This window comes from Bos grunniens, chromosome 1, assembly GCF_055505025.1.
Source record: "Bos grunniens cultivar Pamir isolate PY7600 chromosome 1, Bosgru_T2T1.0, whole genome shotgun sequence".
In the NCBI taxonomy this organism is placed as follows: Eukaryota; Metazoa; Chordata; class Mammalia; order Artiodactyla; family Bovidae; genus Bos; species Bos grunniens.
This window is the reverse complement of record NC_141165.1, coordinates 40132329-40155737: the sequence shown is the minus strand read 5'-3', so window position 1 is coordinate 40155737 and position 23409 is coordinate 40132329. Positions and strand designations below refer to the sequence as shown.

The window sequence follows — 23409 nt, the reverse complement described above, 5'->3', positions numbered from 1 at the left end:
TCTGAAACCAAACTGCTTTTAGAACAACCAGGACCTAGCTGGCTGGAATACTGAAAATTCATATCAACGTGGCAAGGGTGGGGACCTCGCTTCTCTGGTGAGAGGTAGGTAGTAAGACCTGAGAATGGGAGCCACCTGCACTGAGAGGTGGAGAATGAAAGCACATGTAATAAATTCCACTTGCTTGGGTTTTAAATTAAAAGTGGAAAACATTCTATTTTCTCCAATAAATGTGAAACTGGGTGTTTCTTTCTTTTTTTTCTATTGTCTCTATTGTGTTCTTTAGGCCATAAAAAGGTAAAAATGGAACAAACAATATGATTAAATTTTTCCTCTCATGACCAGCTAAGGAAAGAATTTAGGTGAAGTGTACTCACAAAATTCAGTACTCTATTAGAGGCTGTATAACTGTCTTCTGTGTTGAGTGTGCTAACTTTAACTCCTTAACCAAACTATAAGTAGTTTTTGTGGTATAATTGAAAGGGATATAGATTAGTACTTAACAAGAAAGGCCCTAGGACTTCCCTGGCGGTCCAATTCTTGGTAGAAGAGCTAAAATCCCACATGCATCAACAAAACCAAAACATAAAACAGAAGCAACATTGTAACAAATTCAATAAAGACTCAAAAACTGTCCAAGGTCAAAAAAACAAAAAGCTTAGGGAAAAAAGGACTCTGAAGCTTTTTCAACATGATCAGCTACGTGATCTTGAGCAAATTAAGTCTTTCTGTGTCTCAGTGTCCTTGACTATAAAATGGAAATGATAACATTAGTATCCATCCTGTAGGATTATTGCAGAGGCCTGAGAACCATCCATTCTTGGCACATAGTGGACATTTAATAAACATCAGTTATTATTATTATTTTTTTGTATTCCCAGAGTACTCTTCCAAAAACTCAGACTCAGCCACATTACTGTGCCTTTCAAAAACCTACAGAGACTGCCCCTTGTCACTGATGTAAAGGTCTTATCAGGCCAACTGAGGCTCCCATATACCACCCCTAGGCCCCCAAGTCCCAATACATTCTCTCAATGTGCTTTAGCTGCTGCTACAGTATCTTCACCACCACCCTTCACACACTCAACTATTTATCTGAAACTCTCTTTCATGAGCGTTTGCCTATTAGCATATTGTTCCCTTACTATTAGTAGACTAAACTAGAACCATTGTCAGAGTCCAACAGTGACTGCTGGTACATAATAAATGCTCAGGAAACATTTATTTAAGATTGAACAATGTTATCTATTAATTTTTTTCAAGATTTAGATCAAATGCAACAAAATCCTTGCATGTAATCTTTCTATATACCATGTATAAGACTAAAGTTTCTTCTGGCTTCTAACAGTCTATTTTTTGGACAAATTTTATTCACTGATACTCATTAATATTACTAAATATTAATTAATTCTAATTAATATAATTAAATATATTTATATTTATAAATATAATTAAATATAATTCTAATTAAATATTAATTAAATATTAAACATTGTTTACAATGAGTATCAGTGAATAAAACTTCCCAAAAATTGACTATTAGAAGCCAGAAGAAACTTTAGTCTTATACACGGTATATAGAAAGATCCAGTACTCTTGCCTGGAAAATCCCATGGACGGAGGAGCCTGGTAGGCTGCAGTCCATGGGGTCGCTAAGAGTCGGACACGACTGAGCGACTTCACTTTGACTTTTCACTTTCCTGCATTTGAGAAGGAAATGGCGACCCACTCCAGTATTCTTGCCTCGAGAATCCCAGGGACTGGGGAGCCTGGTGGGCTGCCGTCTATGGGGTCGCACAGAGTCGGACACGACTGAATCGAGTTAGCAGCAGCAGCAGCAATACTACTTTTTAAAAATAACTGCTAACGTTTAAACAGCTCTTATTATGGGCCAGGTTCTTGGCATATAACAAACTCATTTAATCCTCACTATCCCACCCATAAGATAGGTATTGTTTTTATTCCACTTTCTCAAATGAGGAAACTGAGACACAGAGAAATAAAGAACTTGTCCAAAGTCACACCGATGGTAAGCAGAGGCCCATTTTCCACCTAGTCTTTACCACTGCCTCTCCTACAAAGAATGACCTGAGTCCCAGCTACAAAGCTCATTGCCTCAATTCCAGTGTCAGTGGGTCAAAGTTGCAGAAAAGCAATTCAACTCCGTACACGTTAACTTGTGGTTCTCACTCCAGGGCTTCGGCTGAGCGTGTGGGACCAGGGCCCACATCCTGCCATCAAAGTCTTGGACTTCCGCGGGATCTCAAAGATAAAGATGCGTTGTACTGGAACATCATCCACTGCTTTCCCGGGGTTTCAGGACCCAAGCCACATTTCTGGCATTCTTAGATTCTGGCGATCTCCAACTCTTTTTAGTTAACTCTGTCCGTGAACTCCCTCCCTGGCCCTCTAGCAAGTCAGAGGCGCTCAACTCAATTCAACGAAGGCTTTGGCCGGTCCAAAGGTGAAAGATTAGTTTACCTCCTCTCCGCCTGGGAAGAGCAGAACCAAAGACTGGTTCAAACACATCCTTAATATCCCAGCACTAGGTCCTGCACCCGCTGCGGACCCATCCCGAGCCCCTTGCCCTGCTCCCGCCCAAAGCTCCGGGTCTAAGAGCCGCCCTGGACGCGGTCACGCCTCCCCCGCGCGCTGCTGACTCAACGCTGGGAAGAGAAACCTCTCGGTTTTTTCCGACCTGTCCCTGGGCACCCGCGTCCCGCCCCGCCCCGCCCACTATCCAAGCCCCCGCCCCGCCTAAAGTTATCCTTCGGCTTTCAGCCCGCGGAACGCGTTGGCGTGACTCCCCGGGGTGTGGCCAAAAAACTCAGGCGACGCCTTGCCGAAGGGCCGCCTCCTACGCGGCCCGGAAAAGGAGACCCCGCGCGGCGGCAGCGGCTAGCCGGGCATGCTCACTGGCGCGGGCAGGGCCCGCACCCCGGGCAGGAAGCGCCGGCGCTAGGCGGTCCCCAGCGCTGCCAGCTGGAGTCGGGCGGAGCCGGAGCTCCAGCTCCGGGTGGTTCTGCCAGTCCCCGCGCGCCCGGGCGGCCGCACACGTGTCCAAGCGTCACGTCCGCGCGCGCCCCCGGGACTTGCGTCAGCGGCCGCTCCGGTAGCTGTTGGGCCGGGGTTCTGCGCACCGCTCGGCTTCGGGGCCGCGACGCCGCCGAGAGGAGGAGTTTGGCGGCGCGGAGGGGTGCTCCGAGCGCCGGGGACCGCAGAGATCGTCAGCGGGGTCCGGCCCCCCATCCTGCCCGGCGCCGATCGTCTCCGCTGCTCGGTCCCGGGCTGGGCGCGGTGGCGTTGCCCCGGAGCCCGCCGCCCGCGGGGCGCGCACCGCCTTGACCCCGGCGGCCCCGCGGCAGGCAGGCGCCCCCAGTTCCATGGTTGGTTCGGAGCGCAATGAGCCGCCCGTCCTCCACCGGCCCCAGCGCTAACAAACCCTGCAGCAAGCAGCCGCCGCCGCAGCCACAGCACGCTCCGTCCCCGGCTGCGCCCCCGGCCGCCGCCACCATCTCGGCTGCGGGCCCCGGCTCGTCCGCGGTGCCCGCCGCGGCGGCGGTGATCTCGGGCCCCGGCGGCGGCGGCGGCGGCGGCGGCGGCGGCGGGGCTGGCCCGGTGTCTCCGCAGCACCACGAGCTGACCTCGCTCTTCGAGTGCCCGGTTTGCTTTGACTATGTCCTGCCCCCCATCTTGCAGTGCCAGGCCGGGCACCTGGTGTGTAACCAATGCCGTCAGAAGTTGAGCTGCTGCCCGACGTGCCGGGGCGCCCTGACGCCCAGCATCAGGAACCTGGCTATGGAGAAGGTGGCTTCGGCAGTTCTGTTTCCCTGCAAGGTAAGCCCAGGTGCCAGCCACGCACCTCCGCCTGGCGACCTCCAGGGACTCCTGTGTCCCCAGCCCATTCGCGGGCGCTGAGAGGCAGTGGGCTTCTCTCTTATTAACGGGGGCGGGGGGGGGGGGGGCAGTTTACACCGTGTTCGCCCTCCCCCATGCCACCTGTCCACTTTGGGAGCAGCTCTGGGCAGACTGCTGCCCGATCACTGACCCCAGCCTGATTGGCACGCGATCACGCTGTCCCCACACGGAGCCTGCGTACTCTGCAGACGTGTACTCAGCCTGGGTAGAGCTGGGCCGCCGAAGGAAAACTTGGACCCAGAAGCTGACTATCTGTGGGGGACAGAGGAGAGGGGAAAGGAGCGAATTAAACGCACCCTTCGCCAGCGCTGGGCTTGGAAGGACTGGTAGTGGATTCCTCCTGTCCCCCGCGTCTGCCTTCTGCGCACCCCTGACACGTGGGAGCCCTCGGGAGTGTAGCTAAAAAAAAAAAAAAAAAAAAAGGGCGCCTACAGCCTGTTTTCCTCCAACAACAAGAAAACCTTGTAAGCCACGCCTTTCCCTCTCCTAGGCTTCCAAAGACTGAGGAGTTCTTTTACTAAGTGGGGTGAAAACAAGAGTTGATGGGGAATTTAACTGGAAGGGCAAGCAGGAGCTGTTGTTACAGTTCTTTAAAGCCCACCACTTTGTTTTTTGTTTAGTTAAAAAATTATTAGTGCCCTTGCAAAAAAAAAAAAAAAGGCACATCACTGAGACAAGTGAAAGACCCAAACGTCTCTCCTCCTTTCCCACCGATGTTAGGTTTAGTATGCATCTGCACGGGGTTTTTTCTAACCATGTATAAATACACTCTCCGCAGCTGAATATGGAATGGTAGATGTTAATGTCAGGAAGGTTTATACATGCACACATAAGTTTTTCTCCAAAAATGGCTTCTGCAGCTTGCGGACTTAGGTTCGTTTCATGACACATATTTTTATATGTCTGCAGGCTATCTCTATCTCACTGTATTTTAAATGGCTGCGTAATTTTCCGTTGTGCGGTCATACTGTAACATCAGTTTACATCTTTTGGGTAAAAATCTTCAGGAGCAGTTTCAGGAGCAGATAGAGACATATCTATATTACCGCATTATAACCTAGACTTTTACCATACAGTTCATTTTTTAAACTTAGAAATAATGTCATTAATATTTTTGGAGTTTTTTTGGTAAAGCGCCTCATGGGCCATTTAGGCTCTCTTGCATTGATTTCTCTTTGCTGCTGCTTACTTTTATAGGGAAAGGGCTTATTTTTAAATTAAAAATAATCCACCAGAGAACTGAAGCTTGGGACGCATGTCAGTAAAATGAGTGATTTAATTTGGTCTGTGTCCTGCCACAAATAGGGCTTAAAATAGCATATTCAAATAAGCATTTGAACTTGTGTTTGAGCTATGGGTTTTCAGTCAACCTTCAAATTATCATGCTTTGGACCACTCCTCATGCAGTGCTTACTAATGCACCCAACTCAGAAGTAGTTTGTCATAAAATTTACACAAAAGAGTTTCAAAATTTTCTTAGGGTCATGAACAAGGTGGCAGCCTGGTGATCAAGGGAAGATTTGGTGATTGGTGACATAAGAGTGGATATTTGAGGTTTGAGATATTTTGTGGAAGCTGGGTGAGTAGGTGGGGGATGCCCCACAGGGTTTCTGGGGAGCCATCTTCTCAGCCCTTCACTTTCCCCTAGGCCTTTAGTGGCAAACAGAAGAAATGATTTCAGATAAATAACATTTTACAAATGAGCATTTGATATCAGTCAGCTATCCCTATCTGCCTGACAATGCAGGAGATGCGGGTTCGATCCCTGGGTGGGGAACATCCCCTGGAGAAGGGAATGGCTACCCACTCCAGTATTCTTGCCTGGGGAAATCCCATGGACAGAGGAGCCTGGCGGGCTACAGTCCATGGGGTCACAAGAGTCGGACACAACTTAGCGACTGAACAGGCTATCCCTAATTTATTTTTTAAAGCAGTATCATAAGAGCATTATGTTGCTTGCTCCTTAGAGAATGGGGGCAGTTATAGCATGCTATATGAAGTGTGAAGTTTCACTTTCAGAATCCAGAATTCTTGTTCCTACTGAAGTATGTATTCTTTCCTAATGTGATATGTCTTGAAGAAGAGGTCTCTTGGGAATCAAGGGTATCCAGTGTTTCTGTATATGTCACTGATTTTTAAAAAGGTCCCATTCTATAAGACTGCGGCTGGACAAAGCCATTGCTTTGCGAGCTGAAATTAAACAAGGTCAGCCATCCCCCTACAGACCAGGAACCCAGCTTAGAAAGTGACCTTGGCGGGGGGAGGTCACGTTCTGTAAATACATATATGTGAGATTTATAAAGCTGGAATATGCACACCTCAACTTTGATTGATCAGTAATCCAGACTATTGACAGGGGAGCTCAACCAGTTAGTCTGGATAAATCAAACTTGGATGGATACAGAGACGCAGCAAGCAACTGAAATAATATTCGTTGGGAAGGCTGAGAGCAATAGGGAGTAGTAAGGCCTGTGGCAAACTCCAACACAGTGGTCTGCTTGGCCAGCCCTGTGCTTCACACTTGCTCCTGGAAGTCATAGGGACTGCCTTGTCCCCACTTGCCTCTGAGTCTCTCATGGACTGGCTCATGGGAGAAAATCCGTGTTGGGTAAAATACCAGAAGCCAGCTCTCAAGAGTTGCTTGGTGCTGCCATTGTTTGCCTGAGAGACTGCCTCTGAGAGCCTGATGTTCTCATCTGTAATGAGGGGATTGGACTGTTCAACTTCTAAGGACCTGTAGCTTACTAGAACTCCATGAAAAGAAGGGAGGCTCTGTGGAATGCTTGTTTAGGCCCTCTGCATGCCAGCTCCTTTGTGTGGGTTATCTTTTATGAGTCTGCCTTTCTTATTCTCAGATGAGGAAACATGCGCCTATAGAGAGGTTAAGAGTTAAGTGACTTGAGATCACACGGTGGACCAGTCCATAAACCTTCATCCTGAAGGCACACATCCTTTGATTTGGAGTCTGAGGTTATATTCGGAGGCTCCAGATCACAACCTGAGGTTGACACCAGTAACAAAATCATCCAACTGGATGAGGTCACCAGATGGACACATCCCAGTGAGACAACATAGCTGCTGACTATAAAGTTTATTGGGAGGAATTTTGTAGGGCTTGGGGGGTGGGAAGATCAAAGGGTGAGGGGGAATAGCTTATGCATCCAGTATATGGGGGGATTTCAGTCCAGCTCTCAGAGAGGACAATGGCAACCCACTCCAGTACTCTTGCCTGGAAAACCCCATGGACAGAGGAACGTGATGGGCTGCAGTCCATGGGGTTGCGAAGAGTCAGACACGACTGATCGACTTCACTTTCACTTTTCACTTTCATGCATTGGAGAAGGAAATGACAACCCACTCCAGTGTTCTTGCCTGGAGAATCCCAGGGACAGGGGAGCCAGGTGGACTGCCATCTGTGGGGTCGCACAGAGTCGGAGATAACTGATGCGACTTAGCAGCAGCAGCAGCAATCCAGCTCTGAATTGCTCATGCTTCTATTGGCCCCAAAGTGGAAAGAAAGTGAAGTCGCTCAGTTGTGTCCAACTCTTTGTGGCCCCGTGGACTGTAGGCCACCAGGCTTCTCTGTCCATGGGATTCTCCAGGCAAGAATACTGGAGTAGGTTGCCATTTCCTTCTCCAGGGGATCTTCCCAACCCAGGGATCAAACCTGGGTCTCCCGAATTCCAGGCAGACGCTTTACCCTCTGAACCAGGGTATGAGTCACCAAAAAGGGACGGGGTCACATAATTAAAGGCTAGAGTCCTGCCAGCACCTGTGACAGAGGGCACCACATGCACTGTTAGCTCAGATCTCCTTTTAAAAAAGGATCTCTATCAGAGTATGGCTCTCTGCCACCTGGGGTATTTTTAGTCCATTCTATGACTTGTGCCATGCCTGAGAAGTTTTGACATCCTGTCCCCTTATCACAAACCCACCATCATCTCTGGAGAGTGTGGATGCAGGGGGAGAAGTGAAGGCTGACAAATTGGGGCCCCCCACTCCACAGTGTATTTTAATATCAGCCAACTATTTCTCTCCAAAACCATGAGAAATGCTAAAACACACTCCAGCCCTCTTTCACTATCAGACATTTTCTTTCCACTTTTTCTTCGGGGCTTCCTTGGTTGCTCAGACGGTAAAAGAATCTGTCTGAAATGCAGAAGACCCAGGTTCGATCCCTGGGTCAGAAAGATACCCTGAAGAAGGAAATGGCTACCAGCTCCAGGATTCTTGCCTGGAGAATTCCCCTGGCAGCTACAATCCATGGGGTCGCAAAGAGTTATTTCTCTCCAAAACCATAGGAAATACTAATACACACCCCAGCCCTCTTACACTATGAGACATTTTCTTTCCACTTTTTCTTTGGTTTCTGTAGAAGTTTCTAGCAGCATTATCTCCAAATACTTAGAAAGCCTCGTCAGATACTTCTTCTCTGTAGTTGGATTGTGCCAGTGTTTGTATTCTTTAAAAAAAAAACACAGGGACTTCTGCGATGGTCCAGTGGTTTAGACTTTGTCCTCCAGGGTAGGGGGTGTGGGTTCAATCCCTGGTTGGGCAGCTAAAATCCTACATGCCTTTGGCCAAAAAACAAACATTAAAAGAAAAGAAAAGACAATATTGTGACAAATTCAGTAAAGACTTTAAAATGGTCCACATTAAAAAAAAAAAATCTTAAAGTCAGATCAGATAATCCAGTTAGAAGTTAAAATGTGTGGACTGATCTAGTCCAGTGGGGAGAAACGCTAAACACCAGTAGGGACAGGTAATGCAAGGGAGAGGGGCATCTGCCATGTGACCTTAGGCTTCAAGCGACGGCAGGAGCAGTGGAGGTGGTTGGGAGTTGGACAACTTTTGCTCAACTCTGGCTGATTGGCCAGGATGGGAATGTGATTGCAGCCATGCCAGATCTTTGTTTTTTTTTTTTTTCAAGAAAATTCAGAAATCTGCATTTTTAAAATGTTAAATATCTCGATTTTTTTTTTTTTTAAACATTGTCCAAATTCAGATTTAAAGCTAGCACTTGCAGGCCAAACCAACCGTGTCTATAGACCAAACTCCAACTTCTGACCTGGTTCTCTTTCAGAAAACATCCACTGAGCCTGGAAGTTCTCATTTGACTCTGAGAACATATGAACTCTGGAATTCTGATAGGTCCCGACTGTTACAGCTTACTGCCTTTTCATCTTTGTTTTGCTGAGAGAAAATGCCAACATTCTGGCCTTTGGAAGACCTGAACTATTGTCCTATTGACTAGATGTTTGACACTTTGTTCAAGTCAGTCTATTTCTTTGCACCTGAATGTCTTAAGAGCTGGACAAGATGACTATACCAAGGATCTTCTTCTGCCTAAAATTCTGGAATCTAGTGAGCTGTTCAAGAGAAGAGGCACTAGTCAGGAGACAGAACTGGGTTCTCATCCTGGCTTTCTGTGATCTCAGTCCTGTCACTAGCTCCTTAGATCTGTTTGTTCATTAATTAAAAAGAACAGAGATAACCTTGAGCTGGTGGGTGCTCTCAGGTCAGATTAGCAATGCTGGCGAGGACTTCTTTGTCACCAAAACAGATGAAAGGTGGGTGGGATCAGAGCAGTTGCTAGGTGATGGGTGATCAGTCACCTAACAGTCTGAGGGGATAAGCCAATTTGCCAAAACCATTTCAGGGATCTCTTCTGAACCTCAAAAATTCCCCTAAGACAAAATCAATTACTTTGGAAGTTATCCCTTCCGTCCTCACTCCTGGCTGAAGTTGACTGGGTTGGCCCACAGAAGCTTGTGCTGGCAAGCACTGGGGTCCACATGTGTTTCTGGTGAGGCTCAAGATTTTCCAGAAGACAACAGACAGCTTTTGAGTATAAAATCAAGAACAGAAGCACTAGAATGCATGAAAAGAGTACTTGGAAGTTTAATGATGATTCTACACAGAGTTGGCCAAAGATTTTTCACAGGTCACCAAGTCCTGGAACTAGAGTAAATCATTGCTAAAGATTGATCTTGGGTACAGCCAGAGTGGACGAAAGCCAAAAGGCACAGCAGGTCTGACCTATAGAGTCCCCAGCTTAGGATGGATTAGAATTGCCCTTTTTGTTTTTTTCTTGGAAGCCCTATATAAAGTGCTATATACACATGACCATAGGAAGACCTCAATGTAAAATATCTTTATTGTCCAACTTGTGCATCTGACAAAATTTGTGAACAGTGGCGTTTCTCATTCACACCCGTAAGGTCCTCATTCTTTGAAAAGGGCACACAGTAGGTATACATGTGCCAGAGTGAATGCCAGCATTCACCTGAGTATACTTTCTAAAGCTCATGAGAGATGCTGAAAATTCCCTAGCAGAATTGCATCAACTTTGCCCCACACATCCATTCTCCATTTGTTTCTTAAAAACTGCGAAATTGACATTCTCATTGCCAGTTGGGTAAAAGTTGTAATCATTTTTATACTGTATAGTGTCCGTGAGATAAAAGGTCACCCCCTTTCCTAGTTTTTAGCTGTCGAGATGAATGGAAGGTATTAAATGTGTGGGCCTGGTGGGCCCTAATTCAAAACTTTGAATTAATGGAGGTGGTGTCTTTGGGTCTTTCCTTCTCCCACTCCTCCCCTTCACCTCTTAACTCTGGTAGTTTTGAAGGCAGGCCCTACTTGAGCCTCCTGGTCCCAATCCTATCTGTCTTTACTGGTTGGTGACCTCTCCAAGCCTCAGTGGCTTTTTGCTAAAATGGGATGATGACTGTGGTAGTAATTCATGCAAAGTGCCCAGCACAAAGTAAAAACTAAATAAATGCGCAGTTAGAAACTAACAGAAAGCAAATGACTGGAGTCTGAGGTCAGGTCCAGTTGCTCAGTCATGTCTGACTCTTTGTGACCCCATGGACTATACAGTCCATGGAATTCTCCATGCCAGAATACTGGAGTGGGTAGCCTTTCCCTTCTCCAGGGGATCTTCCCAACTCAGGGATCGAACTCGGGTCTCCCGCATTGCAGGCAGATTCTTTACCAGCTGAGCCACAGGGAAGCCCAAGGATACTGAAGTAGATAGCCTATTCCTTCTCCAGGGGATCTTCCCGACCCAGGAATCAAACCAGGGTCTCCTGCATTGCAGGTGGATTCTTTACCAGTTGAGCTATCAAGGAAGCCCTAAAAAAGAAAAAAAGGAATCTTTTTTTCTCCCATCGAGCTTCTCTTCCGTATTCCTAGTCTTATAGGGTTTCCATAGAACTAGGTAAGTTGGCTCTGGCATTGATTTTTCAGTGATGAGAGTTTTTAAAAATTTCTTTAATGCTTTTAGAAGGGAAAACCTGCTTAGATTAGGGAACTTTTTATGCGTATTTTTTTTTTAAGTTATGATCTTTTTTTAATGTAGAACACAGAAGATTTTAATTTGCTACTATTTTCTATAATCCTGCCCACCTAGAATAACCACTACACCAATTTTGCACATGTCCTTGCAAACTTAGCTCTACATCAAAACTTACAAACCAGCAACAACAACAAAAAACCAACAATGAAAAACAGGTAAAACAGGAAATTCACACACTATTTCATAACCTATTTTTTCATCTAATGCATTGTGACTGCTTTTCCACACTGATAAATATTCCCTAAGATCCTGTTTAATGACTAGATAGTATTATAATTCCATTAACTCTGGAATGTTATGGAACATGGTGTTGGTTATGAATGTATCAGAGTTATTTAATCAAGCCCCTGTTTGTGGTCATTTAAATCATTGTTTTCTTATTGTGCTTTAAAAAAAGGAAAAGTACTGCTATAACTGAATCCCTGTGCATAAGAAAATAATTATTTCCTAATGATAAACTGCAAGTTGAATGGTAAGAACAAAGAGCATGTGCAGAAATCAGCTTTTGCTCATAAAGCCAAACTGCTTTTTCACATAGAATCAAATGGGCACTGAGTGCCCATTTCTCTCCAGCATCACCAGCAATGGGTGTTATCCTTTTGCTTTAATGCTGCTGCTGCTGCTAAGTCACTTCATTCATGTCTGACTCTGTGCGACCCCATAGACGGCAGCCCACCAGGCTCCCCCATCCCTGGGATTCTCCAGGCAAGAACACTGGAGTGGGGTTGCCATTTCCTTCTCACTAGTGCCTACTTTTTCTGCCTCACGTAACATCAGGCCAGAGTTGGCTCCTCCTGATTACCCATTAACTTTTCATCAGACCCACCCATGCCTTGGAATACCCTGCAGCCCCAAGCCCTCTCTTCCTACAAAAAATCTGTTTAGCCAACCACTGCCTCCCCTACCACCCCGTCCTTCTGAAATTGAGTCTAATTGTGGAGACAGATGTGCCAACAGAGCCCTTCTGAGTAGTAGGAGCAGAGGAGTCTGGAGGCCTCCCTCAGTTGTGGTATCAGAGCTGTATTAAGGAGGATGAGCAGGGTGTCCACAAGAAAGGAAGGGATGGAATATCCCGATGGGGCTTGTGGGAGGCCAGTGCTTGTAGAAAACATTGTTTACCTGGTCCAAGCTGGGTACATTATCTCGTGTTATCCTCCTAATTACTTTGTAAAGGAAACAGAACATGGTTAACATCCCCCCTAAGAAATTTGCTCAAAATTTGTAAGTTTGAGGACTTCCCTGGTGGTCCACTGGTTAAAACACTGAGCTTCCACTTCAGGGGATGTGGGTTTGATCCATGGTCTGGGAATTAAGATTCCCACATGCTGAGCAGAAACCCCAGAAGGTGCCTTGTAATTATACACACAGTGTCTTTTCTGCTACCCCTCTGCCTGGCTGAGGTGATCTCCTTCCCATTCCAGGCTCACACAGTAGCTTCTGGAGGGATGGCAGTGGTACCCCTGAAGCTGCTAGGTGTAATAAGGATGCCTAGTTAAATTTTAACAGATAAATAACTGCCTGGAACGTTCTAGGCTGCTTGTAATAAATAACTGCCTGGAACATTCTAGGCTGCTTGTATTTTTATTTGCTAAATCTGGCAGCCCTACCACTTAAGCTTTCTTGTGAATTCAGTTGTATCCTTTGAGAAATAAAGCGTCCAGAGAGGTGGAGCAGCGTTTGAAGGGTGGGCAGGGCAGTGAATGTGATCTCGCAGATGGGAAGCTGGCAGGAAGAAGGGTGTTGAGAAAGGCTGGACAAGGTCCATAAAGCCTCTCACTCCAGCTCCTGCTTTTGTTTGCTTCAGCAGAGATTCTGAAGAGACCTCACGAAACTGGTTCTCCAAGTCCACGGAGGGTATTGCCTGCTAGCTTGATCTATGGTCAGATGAGAGGTATACTCGGTCAAAAGTCAACTTTTGTTTAACACTTCCAAGATTAAAAAGAAACCCCTGCTATCCCAAGGAGTCTTTGTATGCGCACACACATGCACACTTGGACACACACACCTCCCCAAAAGCAGGATGTTCTCAGATGACTGCGATAATAAGAGGTCGGATTCTCCCACCAAGTCACCTTCAGTAAGAAAGCCCTGCCACGTGGGGTTTGTTGACTTTTTCTTAGGCAAAAAGGAGAATTTTTAAGCCCAAGGTTTTCATGAGCATTGCCTTCTCCGGAAGGAAGTTTATAAAGTTCAGTGTCAGTCTTTGCTTAGCCTCACCACTGTTCGACAGTTCGGGGACTGAGTGACACTGTCTTCTCATACTATCATCTGTGAAACTAAGACTGCACTCTGATAATTCTGCCGAGGTGAGGAGTGTACTATGTAAGTGAAAATCCGCTGAGGTTCTTAGAGGAAAGATGCTAGACAAACAGATGCAGGGTGAGCATTATAATGAAGTCACAAAAAGAGATGTCATTTCTCCTGCTCCTCAAGTCTGAACTTCTCCACTGGTAGTAACAGTCAAGGACTGATTATTTGGCAGGTAGTTTTATAGACCCACTCAGAGGTGACAGGGTACGCAGGCTCAACCAAGGTCACACAAGACACTGGTTACTTGAGTTCCAATCACAGCCACTCTACCAGTGGTTGCAAAGACACCGTAGGCAAAAGTGACATACAGCCATCAGAATGACAACAGCATCCTGTTTCCCCATCTAGGTAAGGTTTCAGAAAAGCTAGAAACACCCCCGTCGAAATAGTTTATATACATAAAGTATGTGAAATGCCTTGGTCAAAAATTACAGAAGTCATTCAACCCAGAATGAATGAAGTCTAAAATATGCATTTTTTTCTTACATGGTCTCAAGATCTATTGAATTATTTTTTAATTCTAAGTTCCACAGTAAGACTTAATTAAAGAAACATGGTGGAGAGAAATCATCTTTTGCAGATAAACCTAATATTTATTCATCTACCAACAAATAGTGGGTGAACAGGAAGCAGGCAATACATCAGTAAGTCAATAAGCAAAATTAACAGACCCATAAGTTAATTGGAAAATAATGTGGGATCATTCAGTGATATTTTGGGGGGAAGATAAAAAAAATTTTAGTCACAAAAGAGCTAGCTTTGATTGCTAGAAGTCCTGTTAGAAAGTGGTAAAATTGGACTTCCCTGGATGGAGGAGCCTGGTGGGCTGCAGTCCATGGGGTCGCTAATAGTCGGACACAACTGAGCAACTTCACTTCCACTTTTCACTGTCATGCACTGGAGAAGGAGATGGCAACCCACTCCAGTGTTCTTGCCTGGAGAATCCCAGGGACGGTGGAGCCTGGTGGGCTGCCATCTGTGGGTTCGCACAGAGTCAGACACGACTGAAGTGACTTGGCGGCAGCAGCAGCTGGTCCAGTGGTTGAGAATCCACCTGCCAACGCAGGGGACGCTGGCGGGTTCGATCCCTGGTCCGGGAAGATCCCACATGCCACGGAACGGCTAAGCTCATGTACCTCGGCTCCTGAGCCCACGAGCCACGACTACTGAAGCCTGTGTGCCCTGGAGCCCGTGAGCCACAAGAAGAGAAGGCACTGCAGTGAGAAGCCTGTGAACCACAACAAAGAGCAGCCGCCGCTCTCCACGAGAGTAAGCTCACACGCAGCAACAAAGACCCAGCACAGCCGTAAATAAAAATTTTTAAATGTTAAAGAAAATGGTAACATTTAAGTGTAACTGCTGGTTAAGATATAAGTTTTACCACTATATGGGTCTAGACTAGGTTTAGCTGCAGCTCCCACTTGATCAAGTCTAAACAATGTTGAGAAACAGAGACTTCAACCAATAGCCTTTTATCGTCTGCTGATCATACCTGTTATACTGTCAGGATCCATCCTTCCCACTGAACTAACTCTGATTCCATTCATGGGGTCACTTCCCCAGTGCTAAAAGGGGTTTCCCTGTTTATGAAAGAGGTGCAGGTATGTTTCATACCTGGAGCTCCTCTTCCAGATGTGGTCTGGAAGCAAACAGGAGTTTCCCTTGGAGCACTGAGGGTGGTGGATCATGAACCTGGAAACCATCGTCCAGGGCCATCGATCTGTCAGGTGCCCACAAACCTCTGGAAGGATCCGAGGAGCAACAGAGAAGGCTCTCTTTTCTTTGAGGGGGGAGGGGGTCAAAAAAGTGTTGGTAATTATCACAATTGATGTCTTCACTGCCACATTTTGTTGGTTCACTAAAATGAGTCCCAAGAGCTTCTAACAAAAGATAAACTATTAGTTTAGTTGCATTTACATGCAAGTGTGTAGTTAAAAGTATATTTTCTTTGAAAAAGGAAAAACTATCACAATAATCATTCAGATCTGCAAAAAGAATCTCTACCCCCAGAAGGATGAATATGCTTAGTCTCTGGGGCTTTTTGTTAATATTTGTTTTTATTTATTTGGCTGTGCTGGGTTTTAGTTGTGGCACACGGGATCTTAGTTCCCTGACCAGGGATCAAACCCAGGCCCCCTGCACTGGGAGGTGCAAAGTCTTAGCCACTGGACCACTAGGAAAGTCCCTCTGGATTGTTTCATGTGATTTCAGATTTACATGGCACTTGCAATGTTAGTACAGATCCCCTATGGCCTTTATCCACATTCACCAGTTACCTCCTTTTTGCCCACTGGCTTTACTGTTTGTGCTCTCTCCATTCATATATATATATATATTACATGGAAACTGCAGACACCCTGTCCTTTTATCCCTAAGTACTTCCCTGTGTTTCTCCTCTAAAATCAAGGACATTTTCTTATGTAATTATGGTACAGTTATCAAAATCAGGAAATGTGATACAGTGTAGATATTCTTATGTAATCCAGAGTCCATATTCAAATTTCAGCGGTTGCCCCAGTAATGCCCTTTGTAGCAGTTTTGGTTTCCCAGTCCAGGGTCAGACGTTTGGTCATCCGTGTGCATTCTGTGATGCTTACAGCTTATTTAGATGGAAAGGAAGTGCAGTTTGCTTTGGCTTACCCCAAGACAAGGTCATTTCCTGGCTCTAATTCAGACGTTTATAAGCATCAGCAACAAGTATCTACTATGTTTTGCTTTTCTTGAGATGTTGTCATTTGAGGTACTGGCAGATAGTCTGCTAATACACTTCACCGTTTCCTAGGAGGTAAGCAGGTGGAGGCAAGGCGGTTACCTCACAGTCCCCAGAGGGACCTGGTTGGTTCCCAGTGCCTCCAGTGTCGTAGACTGTTGATTGTTGAGAGTTCAGCAAATCGTCCTTAAATTGCCTGGACTCAGATTTAATTAAATAGGTGAAAAAACTTGTTCTAAACCAGTCATGGAATCCACGACCTTCACGAGCACCCAGGCTAAGAATTCCGTTTATATACTTATTCCTTAAACAAATATAATATGCCTGTGTTTCTTGAATAAATACCAGGTGTCTAGTGTTTGACTATGTTTCTGACGTACCTTGTCATGTGTATTTGTGTGTCAAGGGGTCTCTGTGCCAAAAAGGAGAAACCCTTGTCTAAATTCCAGCTTAAATAAAACCACCTTCAAACCCCATGTCCAGGGAAAGAATTGGCACTATTTACTGCTTTCTGCAGAGACATCAGAATGAGGCACCAGGGTCCTCTGTCGCCTTTTCAGAGCAGCAGAATGTGTTTGCACAAGACTTTTGAGCCGTTGCAACGTGAAAAATTTCTAAAGGAAAAGTCAGAAGTGTTATTTCAACATTGCTTTGCTGGGCCATCTCTCCCCCTGCCGTGCATTCTTCTTTAGCTTTGGGCTTGTGTGTGTGGTCATGCAGCCCCTGGCCCCCAGCTTAAAGAGGGGTTTACTTAAAGCAAATCCCACCTCGAGCCCCACCCCCCAGGGGAGATGAGCAGATATTTCCTGAGGGGGAAATCTCATTTATAACCGCAGATGTGTCCCAGGCTGCAGGCAGCCGTCTGCAAAGCAGCCCAGGTGCTTTATCTCAGAGACAAGTGTGTGCCTTGAAGAACCGGTCGTCTCAAGAAAAACGGGCATCCTTTGAACCCTCCCGCCGGGTGGGCAGGCCCTGGCCAGAGCGAGAGGAGGGAAACCTCAGGACTTTCTTGCCAGATGCCAGAGAAGGCGGGGAGGGCCTAATTACTGGTTACTTGTTTGTGATCTGCTGCTGCCTCAGTCCTTGGGGATAGCCGCGTTTGGGGCTGTTTTTCTCCTTGCAAACCAGGGAGAAGTTATATTTGAACCAGTTTCCAGAAACAGCATATCTGTGGACCCTGGGTTTTGTGTATGTTGGGTGGTAGGCTGGGAGGGCTTGGGTGGGGAGATCAAGGCCAATTTCTTTTTCCGCAAAAGATTGGTTCTTTGACTCCTAAGCTGCTGTGTTCAGAGAAAGAGCCACAGAGGATCCAGAAACTCAAGGCTCTGACCCTGGTGTGGCCATGGATGACCACATGGCTGGGATGAGTCATTCTGTAAAACGGGTGGAACCAGTGCCCCAGCCTCCATCCATGCTGCTCAAGCCATTGAGGTCTAGCTGTGTGTTGTGGCTGGATTATTTCCTGAAGTGCCTCAGGTGGCACCCGCTGGGCAGGGCAGTGACCAGCCGGACCAGCTTCCTGCTGTGGCCCCTCCTCACGCCTGGGAGTGTGCCTGCCCAGCCGGGTTGTGTCACTCACTGAAATCAGGGGCTCTCAACTCGGGTGATTTTGCCACCCAGGAGACATGTGGCCATGCCTGGTGACATTTCTGGTGGTCACCACGTTGGGCGAGGGGGACTCTCCTGGCATCTTCAAGGCCAGGGATGCCACTAAACACCCTCCAGCGCACAGCACAGCCCCCAAACCAAGACGCATTTGCTCTTCGTCAGTAGTGCTGCTGCAGAGAAACCCTGGAAATGAACTAAACTGTCAACGTCCTGGACGGAACCTGGACCCGCCTGCTCATTAGGTTTTGTCCCCAATACATGCTCCGCTCACCCCGCGCTAGAACCAGATGGAACTATTCCTTCCACAATCTGCGTCCTCCCCCGTGAGGCTTCCCATACCCCCCTTCGTCAACGTGTCTCCACTTTGAAATCACCTGTCACCCCTGCCCCCCCTTCTTCCTTTGCATAGGTACCTGTATTTCTGATGTGTTCGAGCTGTTTATTGTTGCATGGTATAGCCCCTCTGACAGCAGACGCCACAGGGGCGGGATCTGCGCCACAGAGGGTGGCAGCCCTTAGAAACCCTTGGCGCTTATCAAGAAGACACAAGCCCAGGGACCCATGCAATTTGGGTTTGCTCCTCAGAGGCCCCTAAACCGTTCTACAGGCTGCCTCAGGAGATTTGCAGACCCCAAAGGCAGCCCTCTGATCCCTGCAGGAGCACTGCTAATGTAATGACAAGAGCATCATTCCAGAACAATGGCGAGACTGTCACAAGTATCAGATGTGGCGCGAGAGTGCATGTGTTTGTGTGCGTGTGAGTGCACACATGTTTAAAGTCCAGATCTTTTCTTTTTAGAGACCACCATCTTTAATTTGGTCGTCCTAACAGTGGCGCCAGTGGTCATGAAGACACGCCCTCACCCATGATGGAAAAGAGAAGGAATAGATTGGCATTAAAGTTCAGCTTGTTCAGAAAAAGCAGAATAAGCACGTAACACTTTAAATTTTTATTTACTTAAGTTAATAGAGGCAGCAGTAAGATTTTTTCTCACAAGGTCACTGTCCACACAGATGCTAAGTAATGCCTGGTCTATTTGTGTGTTTTGGGGAGGTCCCCTGTTCTCTATATTTGGGTGGAAGGAAAAGTATGTGACTTGTAAGGCAAACCAATAATTCAGAGTATAAATATTCCTACCTGAGTTACACAAGAAAAAGTTCTCAAATGATTGCTTGGTGATAAATATTTGTTATACATTTGGTGAACCTGGTGAACCTGGAGTAGTTTGGGGCTTTGGGCTGGGGAAGGAGGCAGGTGGTACTTTTTCTGTACATTCTAAGCCAGAGTTCTTCTCGTTCCTGGAATTATTCCTGGGCGACTGTGGTAAACAGCCCCTTCTGAAAGGGCTTCAGATCCAAATATTGAGGGTTTGTTTCAGCCAGGAAATTGGCCAGGTTCTGGGTTAATTTTTGCTATTTTTATTGTGTTGGATGTGTGTTTTTAAATGCTTGGCAGAAGTGTCTCACCCATCACTCACAGAAGAGTTTCAGAAGGCTCTGTATTCTGAGCCTCACCCTGGATTTAAGACAAAGTTAATAGAGATTTGGTTTATTTAGGGCCTTACACTGCTAGGAACACAAACTATAAATATATCTGGATAAGTAAATTTGTTCCTTCTTCTTGATTAAGTTTTATACCCATGCTTTTAAAATTAGTCCATGGTTTTCAAAGATGAATAAGCAGTTCCTACAGGCAAAGTATTAATAAATAACAGTGAACTATTTCTGCCAATTTCTACTGAAGACCATTATAATTCACTTTAGGTATGGAGGAGGAAGGAGCTGCATGTCTCTCTCTAAGCCACCTTCTTCTTCCTTATTAGGGGAGACTCATCTCCCTAAGGGTGGTGGCGGCCTTCTCTCCTCCGTATCTGCTTCTCAGTGACTGCAGTTTAGTGTCTTGTAAGGAGAAGACGTTCAGGGCCTGCTTACTGCTAGTGATTTAATTCAGCTGCAAAGATCAGAATTTGACCTATTTTTAAAATTTATAAGGGTTTATTCCTTAAGGACGGGTAGGGAGAAGCAGAAACAGCTGTGGGGTTCAGTTTTGTGTTTTCAGCCTTGGACACGGCATCTTAGAAAAATGAAGCAGAGGAAGTCCCTGGTGGTCCAGTGGTTAGGACTCGGGGCTTTCACCACTGTGGCCCTGGGTTCAATCCCAGGTGAGGGGACGAAGATCCTGCAAGTCACCAGTGGGACCAAAAAGAAAATTGATGTGGCCCTGCCATCATTTGATGTCTTCGTGTCTCAACACGGGGTGGGGGAATCCAAGTGCAGGAACCCAAATGGCGTACCTGCCACTCTGGGCTCGGGGAGGAAGCTGACTTCTGGTTTCACCTGAAGAGGTCATTCAGGTTTCCTTATTCTTGACAAAACTACAGCATAGTCCTCTGAGCAAGTGTCTACTGGTGGACTCACTCTCCATCTGGTGTCCAGGAGTTAGCAGGGTCATTCTCATGAAGTTTGGGTACAGAAGTCTTAATTCCTGTGGTGTGGTCTTTTCTCGCGATAGGTGTGATTTATCCATCAGGAATGTGCAGGGAGAAAAAGGTTTTGTTCCCTCCCTATTAAGGCAGCGTTTGAAAGACAGACTGTGTCAGGAAACCCGCCTAGGACAAGTACCCACTCTAGCACCCACTCTAGTTCCCCTTCCTCCTGGGCCTGACCACCTGGTCACGAGGAGGTGAGCACAGGGGCCTGAGGAAGGGGTCTGAGGCAAGTCCAGCGGACTTTGAGAGGAGACTGAGGCCCTTCTCACTCTAAGCTCCACTGGCTGGAACCAAACTGAAAAGCAGTCTCCTGAGTTTCTGAATGTGCTTTCTTTTCCTAAAAAATGTATGTCCAAAGCCCACCCTTGGGGCGAGGGGTAAAAGGTGAAGGTGAGGTCACGGTTCTAGCAATGTGAGGGGTCTCCAGCCCTCTTCTGCACTGGGCTGGTCACTCCACCAGCAAGAGCAGGGGCCACAGGGCAGCTTTCCCACAGCCCACCTGCCGGTCACAGTTGGAGCCAGGAAGCAGTGGACGGGGCCAATGGGGGAATTACACCATCTGCAAAACTGTCAGTGAAAACTAGTCCAAAGACGACATTCATCCTTGTCCTACCCCTTAGCAATTCTGTAGTGCTAGTGGTAAAGAACCCGCCTGCCAATGCAGGAGATGCGGATTCCATCCCTTGGTTCCATTCCTTGGTTGGGAAGATCCCCTGAAGGCGGGCATGGCAACCCACTCCAGTATTCTTGCCTGGAAAATCCCATGGACAGAGGAGCCTGGAGGGCTACAGTCCATAAGGTCACAAAGAATCGAGCATGATTCAAGTGACTTAGCACTCAATGCACACAAGCAATTCTAAATTCTTTTTAAAAATCTTTAAATTCACAGAAAATAAGGGGAAAGCCAGGTTTTCTAGGGCTGGCTCCACAACTTTGTTTGAAAAATTTGTAAGAGTACTTCAGTTCTCATGTTTTCAACAATGTTGGAACAGGGGCGGGAATGCAGCTCATTCCTGGCCAGGATGGGCCCCTGATCTTATGCATGGCAGTGCAGAGGATGAATAGGCACTGAGATGTTTCAGTCTGCAATATTTAACTCACCTGGAACGAAAGTAGTTGAAACAAAAATGCAGTTTGAGTCTGGAAAACCTGAGGTTTGCAGCCTCAGAGGTGGAGGAAGCCCCCAGTGTCTCACTGTGCTGCTTTCTGTCCCTGCAGTATGCGACCACGGGCTGTTCCCTGACCCTGCACCACACCGAGAAGCCGGAGCATGAAGACATCTGTGAATACCGTCCCTACTCTTGCCCTTGTCCCGGTGCTTCCTGCAAGTGGCAGGGGTCCCTGGAAGCCGTGATGTCCCATCTCATGCACGCCCACAAGAGCATCACCACCCTTCAGGGAGAGGACATCGTCTTCCTGGCCACAGACATTAACCTGCCAGGAGCTGTGGACTGGGTGATGATGCAGTCATGTTTCGGCCATCACTTCATGCTGGTGCTGGAGAAACAAGAGAAGTATGAGGGCCACCAGCAGTTCTTCGCCATCGTCCTGCTCATCGGCACTCGCAAGCAGGCGGAGAACTTCGCCTACAGACTGGAACTGAATGGAAACCGGAGGAGACTGACCTGGGAGGCCACGCCCCGGTCCATCCACGATGGTGTGTCCGCAGCCATCATGAACAGCGACTGCCTGGTGTTCGACACAGCCATAGCGCATCTTTTTGCAGATAATGGGAACCTTGGCATCAATGTGACTATTTCTACATGTTGTCCGTGACGCACCGACATGATTTGGGCGTGGCGCTTTCTGGTTAATAAAGGTTTTTATAGGTGTTTTATTCACAGTGTCTTCACAAGTCAGGACCCACAGTTTCCCCGTGTCCTGTCTGAACGGCAGCTTCCCATCTGGCACTGGCCCAACGAAGTTCATTAAACCGGGACAGAGGAGGTTGGCCAGTTAGTCGTTTGGAGGCCATCCTATGATCGGAAATCAACTTGATTATTAAATTTTACTTCCTTCCTGAACAGCACCTGACAGGTTGCTCGGGCTCCTCTAAGACCAGGATGTTTGTTAGGAATTGGAGGCTCCTTCCTGCCTCCCTATATTGGTCCCTCCAAGTTGACGAAAGCACAGTGACTGTCAGCAGAGTCCTTAACTTTGCTTTTACCTTGTGTTTAAGGAGGTAGGAATTGTTTTACTACATTTTAAACAGTGTTTCTCAAACCGGATGGCTAACCAGTGTGCACAGAATCAATGGCGTGCTTACCTGAAACATGCAATTTCGGGAGCCTGCGAATTTAACAATCTCATCAGGGGATGCTTTCCAACAGTAAAGTTTGAGAACTACTGGGTTAATTGTGGGAAAGGGTCCAGATTTTAAAGGTGCTTTCCGATTACCCTCTACTGATTTGTCTGTCTTTCTACTATTTCATCCACACACACCCCTACTCCCAGATTAAAACAAGAACCACAGATCCCCACAAACACAGTCTTGAGATCTAGTCACTCTCTTGTGTTTGGGAGGGACTGCCTAGGATAGCAGAAAGGGTAGCCATTGATAGCTCTCACGTAGTTAGTTTTTGCTCATCACTAGTACAAATGACCTGTTTACACCTGGCTTCCCTCAGAGGCCCTCCTTAACTTAGATGGTGGGAAAGACTAGATCAGTAGGGTTGGAAAAGCTTTATAACCAGTGTCATATGCTTGCTATTTAAAGGTATGTGTTGGGTTTGGTTTGTTGGGTTTTTTTTTTCCACATTCACTTTAGTTTTTTAATAAATATTTTTCAAAAATGAATATTCTGCTTCATCTTGAGTGGAATGATGCATACTTATTGGGTATCTACTGTGTGCAGGTGCCATGAAGCTTCACCCCTTTACCCCTAGCACCCCCTTGGAGCTCTCACTGTTTCTCTGTGAAGAAACAGGCATTTGTCCAAGACCACAGCACAGATCGCTGGCACCACTGGGGTCTGAACTCACTTCTCTCAACCACAAAGTGTCATGGGTGTGGCA

The 23409-nt window shown here is 46.7% G+C and overlaps 1 protein-coding gene and 1 long non-coding RNA gene across 3 annotated transcripts; one reads left to right on the top strand and one right to left on the bottom strand.

The window, feature by feature from the left end:
- Window positions 1-1941: 1941 nt before the first annotated feature.
- Window positions 1942-4291, bottom strand: LOC147379311 (uncharacterized). The gene is made up of 2 exons (XR_015160199.1): window positions 4215-4291; window positions 1942-2492 (listed from the first exon to the last, which is right to left on the bottom strand). It is a non-coding gene; the product is annotated as an uncharacterized LOC147379311 (long non-coding RNA).
- On the top strand, window positions 3119-23191 carry SIAH2 (siah E3 ubiquitin protein ligase 2). 2 transcript variants are annotated; one of them, XM_086390347.1, is made up of 2 exons: window positions 3119-3837; window positions 21614-23191. In XM_086390347.1, exons 1-2 carry the CDS (start codon window positions 3403-3405, stop codon window positions 22169-22171), a joined length of 993 nt encoding a protein of 330 aa, XP_086246473.1. In that variant the 5' UTR covers window positions 3119-3402; the 3' UTR covers window positions 22172-23191. The 2 variants fall into 2 exon arrangements, with proteins under 2 accessions (XP_086246473.1, XP_086246476.1); XM_086390350.1 differs by lacking the exon at window positions 21614-23191 and adding an exon at window positions 9002-11680.
- Window positions 23192-23409: the final 218 nt, after the last annotated feature.

Coding starts and splice junctions, on each gene's coding strand:
- SIAH2 (XM_086390347.1), top strand. CDS start 3,403: ATGAGCCGCCCGTCCTCCACCGGCCCCAGCGCTAACAAACCCTGCAGC. Junction 3,838..21,613: donor CAGTTCTGTTTCCCTGCAAG/GTAAGCCCAGGT, acceptor CTGTCCCTGCAG/TATGCGACCACGGGCTGTTC.